Source organism: Chelon labrosus (assembly GCF_963514085.1).
Source record: "Chelon labrosus genome assembly, chromosome: 7".
In the NCBI taxonomy this organism is placed as follows: domain Eukaryota; kingdom Metazoa; phylum Chordata; class Actinopteri; order Mugiliformes; family Mugilidae; genus Chelon; species Chelon labrosus.
Window position 1 is genome coordinate 4960396 of NC_140343.1, and position 12919 is coordinate 4973314.

The 12919-nt window shown below is 40.1% G+C and overlaps 1 protein-coding gene across 3 annotated transcripts; it reads left to right on the plus strand.

Annotated features, from left to right (window-relative positions):
- The first annotated feature begins 1686 nt into the window (after positions 1-1686).
- Positions 1687-12147, plus strand: LOC311490369 (regulator of G-protein signaling 8-like). Of its 3 annotated transcripts, none has more exons than XM_084547817.1 (5): positions 1687-1811; positions 6000-6152; positions 6337-6398; positions 9775-9941; positions 10184-12147. In XM_084547817.1, coding segments are annotated over exons 2-5 (408 nt in total). In that variant the 5' UTR covers positions 1687-1811; positions 6000-6150; the 3' UTR covers positions 10361-12147. The 3 variants fall into 3 exon arrangements, with proteins under 3 accessions (XP_084403943.1, XP_084403942.1, XP_084403941.1); XM_084547816.1 differs by having other exon boundaries at positions 1688-1811; positions 6000-6073; XM_084547815.1 differs by lacking the exon at positions 6000-6152 and having other exon boundaries at positions 1694-1811.
- The last annotated feature ends 772 nt before the right edge of the window (positions 12148-12919 follow it).

Consider the following 12919-nt stretch of genomic DNA (forward strand, 5'->3'; position numbering starts at 1 on the left):
CATGCTGGTTAGGTCAATAGCCCTGAGATAGACTGGCGACCTGTCCAGGGTGTAGCCCTCCTCTCGCCTGCTGACAGCTGGGACAGGCTGCAGTAACTGGGCTGCAAAAACAGTAACTGACATTGTTATATCCACCACTGAAGTGTTCTTGTAGAAGTATTATCTGAAGGTTTTTCTTTGTTGCAGCTGTTTTGTGTTAAATCTGTGAATTATATCAAATCATGTCTCTGACCTGGGCGCCTGAAAGAGTGGCAGCAGGCCACCAGCAGTCGCTCCCATCAATCACCAGCGATTGGCAGAGAGTTGGAGACTTTTGCGTCAGTGAGGGACAGGAGGACACTGGACACACCGCTCTCCATCATGGACAACAGACTGATTCAGCTCCAGTCCCACAGTGAACGCTACAGGAAGTCATTCATAAACCCTACTCTTTCCAACTGTACAACAATTCACCTTTCTGTAACAGATAACTCCATGTTATTAATGATATTGCACATTATTGCAATTTAATAATTTTTCCCATGTATATAATATGTATTTACTTCTGCCTCTATTTCTAGCACATTTGTTCATATGCAAATTGTGTACCTTCTTGATTATACTATTTTATTTTATTTTTCCAGATTTTTAGCTATATTTTATTTTTATTTATTTATTTTATTTTATTTATATATTTTAAGAATGTTTCATATGCAAATTTTGTACATTTTTGATTATACTATTTTATTTTATTTTATTTTGCCAGATTTTTAGCTATATTTTATTTTTATTCATTTATTTTATTCTATTTTAGTTATATATTTTAAGAATATTTCTTAATTTTTATTTTTCATTATTATTATTATTATTTATTTTTTTTACTCGTGGTTCTCAAGAGTGTTGTTTTATGTGCAACTGAGCTACTGTGACCAAGCAATTTCCCTTGTGGATGAATAAAGTGTAAGTCTGTAGTTTCCCCATGATGCGCTAACCGCTAACCAAACTAGCCCGTGCATTCAATTTTTTTAGCCCATCTTATTTGAGATACCCGGTTGTTTTCACTTTCTCTGGGGTCTTCATCCTGATATTGTTTCCCCATTTTTTCTTACTATCCGATGCTGGCTCATTTTCATGATAGCTTTTGTCCAACTTTAACTCATTATGTCTCTTATTTTTTTTGGTTAACCATCATTCAATTTGTCTGTAGTGTTTTTACAGAAAATCCAAAGGCCAGCTCCGGTCTAAAACCTCCAGTGAGGGTGAAGTTATGCCGCTGCACACTGTAGCTGCACACATACACGTGTACTGGTGGCTAAATAAATGCACTGGTGAACTCTTCCACTGTAGTTTATTAATGACTATATCAATTGTTCTGATTTAATATGGGACATTATAAGTATATAAAATCTTGGCGTCTGCGATTAAATTTGCATATTTCTCTGACAACTGCACTTCTCACAGCAGATGTGTGCTCATCCCCGAGTGCCAAAACCCAAATCCAGCCACAGCCGTGCCTCTCCGTCACTGCACACTTTAAACTGTAAACTGAGGATTTGCTTAACGCATTAATCACATTCTGCTGGATTTGGAAAACCAAAAAAAGTGTGCATTTGCTCTGATAAAACTTAATTTCTGTGGAAGAGCCCGAGAATGAATACTGACATTTGTGTCAACCCTGGGCGCGCCTGTGCTGAAACTCAACATGCACAGGCTTGCACCTCCAGGGTGCCAGGCAGGGATAGAGGAGCCTGAAAAGTTTGTCGAACACCACACCAACATCCACAACACCGAAAAACATTCGTCAGTGTTTTTGGCAACGGAAAACACATGTTGTAAGTATGAGCTCCAGATTGACTCTAGGCTTCCAGACTTTGGACAAACTAGTTGTCTCGCGCTGAGCATTTGGGTACCGTTGCGCGTTCTGAATGTTTTACTTCCCCTCCGGTTTGCCTTGTACTTCTGTAATGACTGAATCTCTCTGATCTTGCCCAGCCAGTAAGCATGTTGCTAAAATAAAACCGGGATGTGTTTTGCGGATGGTTCTCTCTTGTCTGCGAGTTTGCGAGCAAGTGTTTCTGATGGGGCTCCTGTGATCTTGCGCGGTTTTCAGTGGAAGTTTCTCCCTTCTGTTTTTTTTTTTTTCTCTCTCTCTCAGTGCGCCTGCAGCTCTCTCTCTTTCCCTTTCCCTCCCTAAGAAAACATGAAAAGGGTCCAGAGACGAGCGAGGGTTCTTTGAGCTGAATGTGCTCTCCGCTGCATCTGATGCAATCCAAAAAAATAAATAAAAAAAAATGTGCGCTCGTGTTCGGATATAGCCTTTCCTCTGATGCCTTGTCCCTAACTTCAGAGAGACTGATTGATAATGCATCATTTAAAAGTGCAGTTCAAAACAGCCCTCTGTGAGCTGTCAAAACTTTGGGGCATTTCCACGCGGCGTCATTGGACGAACAACTTTTAAATAATTAGTTTTTTGTTATCAAGATTTTATTTTTATTTTTTTAGGAACCGACGCCAGTAGCACTCGGGCAAGTAGCGAGCCAAACACAGGACGGTTGCTTAGCCAGAAAACTGATCCTTTTGTGCTGATCTGATTCTGGTTTTGCAAATTTACACATAAAATGTCAAATTACGCTTTCCTGTTCACCAGTAAAACAGCATATTGTGTCTTAATTTTCATGCCTCTTATGACGATCGCCTAAATCTCCGACCTTTAGGGCCACATTTGGAACTAAAGTACATATTATTAACGGTTAATTTCATTTAATTATTATTTAAAAGCATGCACACACATTGCTCCAGAAAGTGGCTGTTCTATGCGTGTCTCTTGGAGGACATTTTAACCCGCTTTTAAGCTCCACAGAGCCCCAGAATTAGACAGAAGATGAATGGGATTCTGTCCTCTAGAATCTGCTGGTTTTGCTAGCAGCACAAGTCTCCAGCAGCTCTCTTGTTATTCCTGGGGAGTTATTCTCAGTCAGTTGGGCAGCTGTCACAGAAGACAGGACCTATGTGACACGCTTTTTTATTTTTTATTTTTTTTGGTGCAGCGGGCTGCTGGACTGTGCTGCCCAGAGTCTGGCTGCTGCTGCTGCTGCTCCTGGCTTAATGGCATGCCAAAAGAAAAGAGAAAGAAATCTCGACACCGCCATGCATTTTTAATTGCCGGGCCCGGACCGAGGGACCACACGCGACCGCATCCTCCAACACTTTCTATGACCTGACTCATGGACCAAAAGACAAAGTGGCAACTTTATAAAAAGAAAGGTTTTACTACAATAGATAAATAGGCAGACTAGGTGGAAAGGTCACAGAGGTGCAGCAGCAAAAGTCCTCTTCAGGTGGGGTTTTTATCCACATCTACTCAGTTGTGGGGATAATTAAGACAAGAAACCCCATCAATTCACCAATTAAAGACCAGTGCAGCTGTAGTGGGGCGTGACAGCACGTATATCTTGAGAGCTGAGAGTGTCAGACGGTATTTGTTCAGTCGGATTTAAATTGGGAATACAGATTCCAACCGATAAAAATATCTGAATAATTGTTGGTGATTCTAAATTGGCCGTAGGTGTGAGTGTGAATGGTTGTCTGTCTCTCTGTATTAGCCCTGAGATAGACTGGAGACCTGTCCAGGGTGTACCGCGCCTCTCGCCCAATGACAGCTGGGATAGGCTCCAGCCCCCCGCCCGTGCCTCTTCACAGGACAAGCGGTTACAGGAAATGAATGAACACAAACAACATGCCATCTGATGTTTACCCCATATGGGGCCAACATGTGCAGAAAAAAGAATGGATTTATTCAAACCAGACAGACATAACCGGGATCAAACATTTAAGTAGGCAGTAAATTTTAATGACTGAACGTTACATGAGGAATTTTTATTCTGACTAGGCTATTACTCTGCTTTGTTCCAAGAAAACACAACAACTGTCTGGAGCGCTGTCTTCCAGAGGCTGCGGACACACCAGCAGCTTGTCCTGTGCGACAGGGGCAGATGGCTCTTGTCCTCATTTTTATCCACTTTTTTTCATTTTTATTTTGATGCAACACTTGAAAGAAAACTGTAATGGGACCCCTGGGGACTTGTGTGTACACCCATCAGCCACAACATTAAAACCACTGACAGGAGAAGTGAATAACATTGACCATCTTGTGACATTTCAGTGTTCTGCTGGGAAATTTCTGGACCTGGCATTCATTGGTTTGGATGTTACTTAGACATGTAGCACCCACCTAGACTAGACCAGACATATAGTCTCTCTTATACCACCAAGATGCATATTAATATATGCCACAGACGTGATCTCTTATGTGAGCAGGCCTTGCACAGACGCTTGAGCATGTGATTTTGTCAGCGGAGACACCAGTCTCTTATTTATTTGCTCTACTTTCCAGCATGTTCACTCGCTGTAAATCCTCGCATAACACTCGCCGCTCAGACTTATTCTTATCGGATTCTCTGCCGCCGCAACGACCCAGTTTCTCTGCGGGGATCGTTAAAATTGCGTCTAATTTTCAGATCTCCAAACAAGTAAACTAACGACAGAGAGACGCTTATAGTTTGGTATAAGAGTCAGCGGAGACAAGCTACAATTAAACTGAATTGAATCTTCAGTATGTGTTAATGAGCCCAATCTGCACGGCGGTTTAAACGGCTCCAACTGCAAAACATTCATTTTGTTAAAACGTGGAGGTGAGCCAACGCAGGCCCGCATGACACCTTTAATCACAGCTTTCTGTGGAAAGAGTCGTGGAAAGCGACTGAGCACAATTAGTCGTCTAATAAATGTGAGGTATTTTACAGGTTTTCTAATCATCTCAGGTAATTCAGCAGTCAGGCGTAGTTTACAGATTATACATTGGACTTTTATTTAAAATAATTTTTCAGCGCACAATATATTTTCTTTTATGTTTTTCACACAGTGGGTACGCCACATTACCTGCTTTTTTTATACTGACATATACGTCAAAATCTATCTGGAGTTTGTAGGGTCTTGTAGGGTCTTGTAGGGTTTATGTAGATCCATTCCTTATTTCTTATTTTTTTTTAACTCTGCTTTGGTCTCAGCTCTTAGACCAGAGAAATCAAAGGCTCTACCTTGGGTCAACTGCACAGCCAAAGGGATTTTTTCCTACTGCATTCAGCACAGTGTTAGCTAGTTGTCAGTGACTGTCACTGTTGTACACATTCTGTCCTCATGCCTCTACATATAGTCCTGTCTGAGTTCCTGTGCATTACCCCTGTGGGCAGTTCCAGTTAGGTTGCAAATTGCCCAGATCCTTCTTATAGACTCTTATATTAAGGCAGAACCTCAGACACTGCAATGCAATTTGAATACACACCGACCTACTATTGTGTAGGTCTCTATGGTTCCTCCACTCATCAGAGAATGGACATGGGCCTTCTGAGGGTGTCCTGTAGTTTCTGGCAACAGAATGTTGTTAGTGGGGGGGCTTTGAGGGGAGGGGCCTCTGTGGATCATCCCACAGATACTTGATCAGTTTGATGTAGTGAATTTGGAGGCCAGGTCAACACCTTGTGCTGTTTTTTCATGTTTTACTGTGTGTGTCTGTGTCAGGCTGCTGGGGATGCCTGCTGCCATCAAAGCCATCTAGATGAGGGTCCAAAAGTTTCCCAGCAGAACACTGAATTCTCTCAAGATGGTCAATGTTATTTACTTCTCCTGTCAGTGGTAATAATGTTGTGGCTGATCGATGTATGTCACCTGTATTTTCTTTATCTGATCTTTCTAAATCACTGAGGCATCTAGGAAATGTGCAAACAGCTACCAACGTGTAGCAAAAAGATATTTTTGCTGGCGGCCATCAAACGAAAAGCTAAGCCAAGGAGAACTTTCCAGGATAAAGTCACTTTTCACATGAGCCTATTTCTTTTCAGACCAAACTGTTTCATTTTATGGTGCTTTAAAAACGTCTCGATGCTCGAAATGTTGAAGTGTAACGTATATAACGCACAAGAAACTAACTTTAAATCTGTTTTCATGTAACCGTGGTCGGGAAGGAGCTCCCATCCGGCGGACGCCACTGACTGATCTGATAGCCGCTATTCAATTAAGAGCCAGTATCGGCTGAGATGTGAGTCATCTTTAATTTCATCCTCTTGGCTTAGGAGTCTGACTAAACGAGCAGGGCCGTCGCTGCTTTTGATAACAATGTGAGTGATTCATATCGGTTCATTTTAAAGTGACATTTAAGCGATTAAACGTTAATAATTAGCCGATCTGATGGGGGAAGCAGAGATAAATTGTGGATTTAAATTATTTGATGAACAGTTAATTATTACTGGCACGGATGCGCCCGAGTCCTGTATGACCTGACATGACCTTGTTGCTCTGCAGGGCTCCTGTTGATGATGTCGCGGCATGGGGAGAGTCATTCGACCATCTTCTGGACTGTAAAAGTAAGCCCATTCACGTCAAACGCTGCTCTCTCTCAAGTCTCCGTCCTCTCTTCTCACCCTTTCAGCTCTCCGCCGCTCGGCCCCGCACATCATCTCGATCCGCCCTCGGGCTCCTTTTAGGATGAGGATAGAGGATATATTCCTCCTTCAAGTTCATCAAACCCTTTCGGAGATATATTTAAGGAGGACGACGCTGCGGCATAGATAAGAGGCGTAATCTGAGCTGCCGGTGTAGATAGGATGATTCCTACCAGCTCGCGTTCATTTATAAAGCCGACGCTCACTCGTGGCTGTCACCTGACCATATTTCTGGCCTCTGGTTGAAAATGACAGAAGCGGAAGATAAGTCCTTTCTTCCTCCATTTCCGCTGTCCTCTTTCATTACTTCCCCAAAATGGAGTTAGCTGATCTGCAATATTTTAGCGCGTTGTCTCCCGCGTCAAGATTAACTGCCCGCCAGAAGATAAATTTTGCCCCCCTTCCCCGGTGTTGCTCCATTTCCCCTCTGGAGAAAAGCGCTGACACGTATGACGAATCTGCAAACAGTGGCAGAAATAAATAGTCGCGCATGTGGCAGTCGCATCCCGATTCCATTTATACACCTTTGCATCTCGCGCGACTGCAAAGAGTCGACTCGGCGGTGACTGATAGCTCGGTTATGGAGTGATTTGCAGATGAGAGCGAGCGGGCCCCCTGAATGCGGTTTGTTTCCTGTCAATTACTGTCAAGGCACCAGCTGTGATTTATGTACAGCACTTTGTGTGAATAACACCGCCGCTCGCAGTTAGCTGTTTGTTTGCTCTCCCAGAAGACGTGCTAAGTATTTAACACCTGCGTCGGCATCACAGCTCCGTGAATGCGCCCGTAACAAAGGGCAAGAGGGTGCGGAGAGCAGATAACACGAAATATACTGTAGGTGCGTGCAATTATATGATGCTGAGGCAGCGCGCGTCGGGATGCTGGGTCTGGGGTTTTGAAGGTTTTGAAGTTAAAAGGGGGCCTCCAGACATCTTCCACAATACCTGGCAGTTTTTCTGCATCGCCTCTTTGTTCCCCGACTTCTTTGAGCTGACAAACACGGTTATGAGGAGGGAGAATGTGAGTGAAAGATAACAGAACTGCTTAACGTTAAGTGAAGTCTCATTTCTCTTGTGATTTTCACCTAAAGTACAGTATGCATTAATTTTAAAACAAAAAAAAAACAATTACGTGTCCCCTTGGCCTCTAGTTTCTATTAATGAGATGAGTAGTAAATGAGAAACAACCACAAATGAGCTGTTGATTGTATGTTAAACGTGGGAAGCGTTGGTCTCGGTAGATGTGACGAGACTGAGAGCGTTTGTTCACATTAGGACTGTTGACGTTAACACGTTAAAATTACATTAACACAAATTAACGCTGTGGAAAGCAAGCAGAATCCGAAGTGTGGCTGTAGTAAATCAGTTTAACCTGCGGGGGGCAGTAATACGCCCTGCAATGTCAAAACTGGCAAAAAAATCAAAAAAATCCCCAAAAGAAGAAGAAGAAGACAGCTTTTTCAATTTCAAAGCCCCGGCAGACGTTCTCTTGACAAGAACAAAGTTATCTGTATTAACTGCCGATATGAACGGAGATACCCAGGATCAAGCGCACGCCTGAGAGCAGTAAGTAAAAAATAATCCTTGCAGATGCATTTAAAATAAGTTCTTAAAAAAAAAGTGTGATTAATTTGCTTCAATGTTGCGTCAATGCAATACCAGCTTGTTATTTAAGACTCTCGCAAGGCAGAGTTAATGTTAAATGGCATCAGTACTGGAGATAACAAGTATAATAACAGATTCTTTAGACATGTTTCGTTACCAGAGGTTGCAGGGCATTGCATTAACCTGCTCTACCAAATATCTGGCCAACAATACAATGAAAGAAGTGCCCTTTAAATTCATACACTCGATTTGTCCAAACAGTTTCTAACAAAGAATAAAAATGAATCCTGGGTATTTTGTAAGAATGACACAGAAACAAGTGTGCATTTATTTTACGATTGAAAAAAATCTGAAAGGAAACCCAATATCCATCAGTTCAAGAATGAAACGAAATCACTGTTAAATCAAAAAGCTACCCGGACTTTAAAATCCTCTTTTCAGTTCTGAACTTATATGAACATACATTTATTTTCCTTATTTTTATTTTCTCTCCTCTTTGTATTACTTACCTTATTAGGTTTTGAACTTTTATAATATTATCCACTTTTAAGAAGGTCCTAGCTCTTCTGGTTTTTCTTTTTTGAACGACGGATACGGACTACTGCCCCCTGCTGGTATGGAGAGCATTCGTCTTTCACACAGGTGTAGAAGGACGTACCAGCCAGGCCCGCTGGCTGTAGTCTCTGTGCTGTGTGGGTTCAACCGCAACGTTTTAGTTTAGACGCGACGTGTCTTCAAAACCTCTAAATCTTTAATGTTGACGTCAGGGCCGCAAACGTTGCAATTCATTCTTTTTATTTAATTGATATGCAACTTAAAAATGACACACAGCACAAACCCAAAGTCAGAAAGATTGTATTTTTTATTATCTAACGACCAGATGGAACCTGTCATACACCGATCAGCCACAACATTATGACCACTGACAGGAGAAGTAAATAAAATCGACCGTCTTGTGACCAGACCAGACACCCCCACCCCATAGCAATGACACTCCTTGATGGCAGCAGCCACCCCGAGCAGGATGCACAAAAAAAAACATGAAAAACAGCACAAGGTGTTGACCTGGCCTGCAAATTCACTAGATCCCAAACTGATCAAGTATCTGTGGGATGATCCACAGAGGCCCCTCCCCTCAAAGGCCACCCCCCACTAACAACATTCTGTTGCCAGACACCACAGGACACCCTCAGAAAGACCATGTCCATTCTCTGATGAGTCACCACTATTTTGGAGGCACAAGGGAGACCTACACAATATTAGGAAGGTGGTCATAATGTTATGCCTGATCTGTGTATACTATCTTGTCTGCACAAAATTTAAAAACTGAGATTGATTGTTTGTGGTTATCATGAAAACGTCCTTGTGCTTGTGTCTGCTTGTGTGTTTGCGCAACCAAATTTGCTCCACTGAGCTGAATGTTATTCTCAAGTGTTTATCTGTATCAATGGATATTGGAGAATGAAACCTGGTTTCACAGTTGTGTGCAATAATTCCAACAAAACCTGTTCCAACCTGTCTTTTAGTTTCACATCAGTAATTACAGTATAGTTGGTTGCGAGCCTGCGGTTTAAGGACCTTGCATAGTCTGCCATAATTCTGCCTTTTTTATTAAAGACTCAAATTCACAGCTTTTTTTTTTGTGTGTGTGTGTGTAATTGTACTCATGAAGTGTTTCCGTTCCATCCGTGCAGCAGGCCAGCTGGTGTTTGAGGACTTCTTGAGGACAGAGTACAGCGAGGAGAACCTTCTATTCTGGCTGGCCTGCGAGGACTACAAAAAAATTACCAGCATGACAGAAATGACAGACGCTGCCAAAAGGATTTACGCCGAGTTTGTCCGAGTTGATGCGCCTAGACAGGTATGGCTTCTGTAGAGTGAGGCATGAGCGGAGTGCGACTTCTGTAACTTCAAATACTGTCAATCCTCCACAGCTTCATTCATTCATACTATAAAAAAAAGAAAGAAATTGTGTGTTTACAGCCATCTCCTCTTTCTTTGTGCTTCATAATTTGACTTTTTTTATATACTACAACTTTAAAGAATGCATCCAAAACGGAAAGAACTCACAGGTGAAATAAAAGCTGCTGTTTTCCGACACAGATAAATATTGACTGTGTGACGAGAGAAGAAATCAGTGACAGTATCTCTCAGCCGGGGCCAAATTGCTTCGACAGGGCGCAGAGGTTGATATACAGCCTGATGGAGAACGACTGTTACCCGCGATTTCTGAAATCGGAAATCTACCAAGCTCTCCTGGAAGAGGCCGCGCAGCGATGAAAGCGGCGTGGAGAAAAGAAAAAAAGAAGGAGAGGGGGGAGAAAAAAAAAGCTCGTCGGACGCCTGAATGATTGATTCTGCACTTCAGAGGACTCTCCTTAGAATCTGAGTTTAAGCAAAAAACAAAGAAGATAAAAAATGAAAAGAAAGAGAAGCCTGCCTGACGGAGGAAGCAGGAGTTAAAGGATTCTCTGGGCTGTTACGGGGACTGACAGCATCTAAAAGCCACACATGATTTAAATACTGTATTAAGTTGTTTTTGAAGTCTTGACATTGCACAAATGGGTGAAAAAAGAACAAAAAAAAAGAAATGGTGGCTGACATCAAGCTTTGGAAGGCTGACATTTGTTTGGACACGCATCACGAATAAAACATTTATAATCCGAAAGCTCAAAGTAGTAATGTGTACCCTTAAATTATTCAGAAAAAAAGTATATTTTGTTTGTGAAAACAATGTGTTCACAGCCACAGAAACTAATAAAAAATGAATAAAGTCGACCATTATGCGTTATAGATCTTGTTTTTGGCGGCTTGCTAAAGTTCACCGTGTTGATATGTGATAAAAGATTTTGCAGAGTGCCGTTGGGTGCGTGAAGACGAAGCCACGTAATGTTGCACGCACTGCCTCCACGCGGTGCTTTTATGTTTTGCCGCTCGTTCACTCATTCACACACAGATGGCGGATGGCCATGCAGGAGAAGTTCGGCCCACTGGGAATAAAACCACCAACCATGTGATTGATGCACAGCAGCGGCAACTTTTTAGCCCCTGCGCGCTCCCCTGTCAAAATGTGTTTCCAACTCTAAGTGCCGCGTTTCAAACCGCCGCCTTGTTGTTTTTGTCGGACAAAGTGCTGCAGCTGCTGAGGCTGATTGCGACGATTAACAAATGTGTGTGTATGAAAACGCTGTTCCAATCTGCGAGCGCACACGTGCCAGTGCAGCGATAGAAAATGTGGGAAATATTCCACGCGCTCGGGACAGATTTCTGACTTCTAAAGCCGCTGGAGTGCAAAATTAAATTAACTAAATAATTAAACTGGAATGAGGTCAGGGCCAAAGGAAGATTTTTAGGAGAAATACTCTATTTAGATCTCCTCAAAGTGTCAGCTTTCCAGATATCCGGTCTAAAATATTGATAGCAAGCTTTTAAACCCATCATGTTTCATCATTCAGAAACGCAGCAGAGGGCATGACCTCGGCGATAGCGTCAGCCCTGGATGACAGGTGTTTAACTGCTCACCTGGCCGACGCCGGCATCTGCTGCACGACCCCGTCTGCAGAATAGCAAATGATCCGTGAAAAGATACTGAATTCTCCTAAAGGGGAAATAATGATGTGTGTCCCGAAACTAGAAGAGAATGAATACCTCCTGTGAGATTACTTAATGCTCTAAATTTAGAGTTCCTAACTGAAAGTGGTAATGGTCTGCATCTGCAAAGGCATAAATATTTTACAGTCATTTCGTTTTTTTTTTCTGTGTCTTAATAAAGTGGGTTGCTTCAGTCTTACCTAAGAACAATTTGGAAATATACCACAAAAATCAGATCTGTTTGACTTAGACTTTATTGATCCACAAGGGAAACTGCTTGGTCACAGTAGCACAGTTGCACATAAAAAATAAAAATAAAAAAAGAAACACAAGTAAAAATTAAAAAAATAAAATGAAACTCTAATAAAATAAAAATAAAATATAAGTAAAAAATTACTAAAATAAAAATAAAATAAAATATAAGTAAAAACACAGTAAAATAAAATATAAGTAAAAATCTAGTAAAATACGATGAAAATATAATATAAGCAAAAATCTAGTAAAATAAAATTAAATAAAATGTAAGTAAAACTTTAATAAAATAAAATTAAGATAAAAATCTAGTAAAATAAAATAAAAATACAATATAAGTAAAAATCTAGTAAAAAATAAATAAAATGTAAGTAAAACTATAATAAAATAAAATAAAAATACAAATCTAGTAAAATAAAATAAAAGTAAAAATCTAGTAAAATAAAATGTAAGCAAAACTCTAATAAAACAAAAATAAAAATCTAGTAAAATAAAATGAAAATAAAATATAAGTAAAAATTTAGTAAAATAAAAATAAAATATAAGTACAAATCTAGTAAAATAAAATGAAAATATAAGTAAAAATCTAGTAAAATAAAATAGAAGTAAAAATCTAGTAAAATACGACGAAAATATAAGTAAAAATTTAGTAAAATAAAATAAAATGTAAGTAAAACTCTAATAAAATAAAATAAAAATCTAGTAAAATAAAATAAAAATACAATATAGGTAAAAATCTAGTAAAAATAAAATAAAATGTAAGTAAAACTATAATAAAATAAATAAAAATACAAATCTAATAAAATAAAATAAAAATAAAATATAAGTAAAAACATAGTAAAATAAAATATAAGTAAAAATCTAGTAAAATACGATGAAAATATAATATAAGTAAAAATCTAGTAAAATAAAAAAATATATAAGTAAAAATATAGTAAAATAAAATAAAAATCAAATATAAGTAAAAATATAGTAAAATAAAGTACAAGTAAAAAT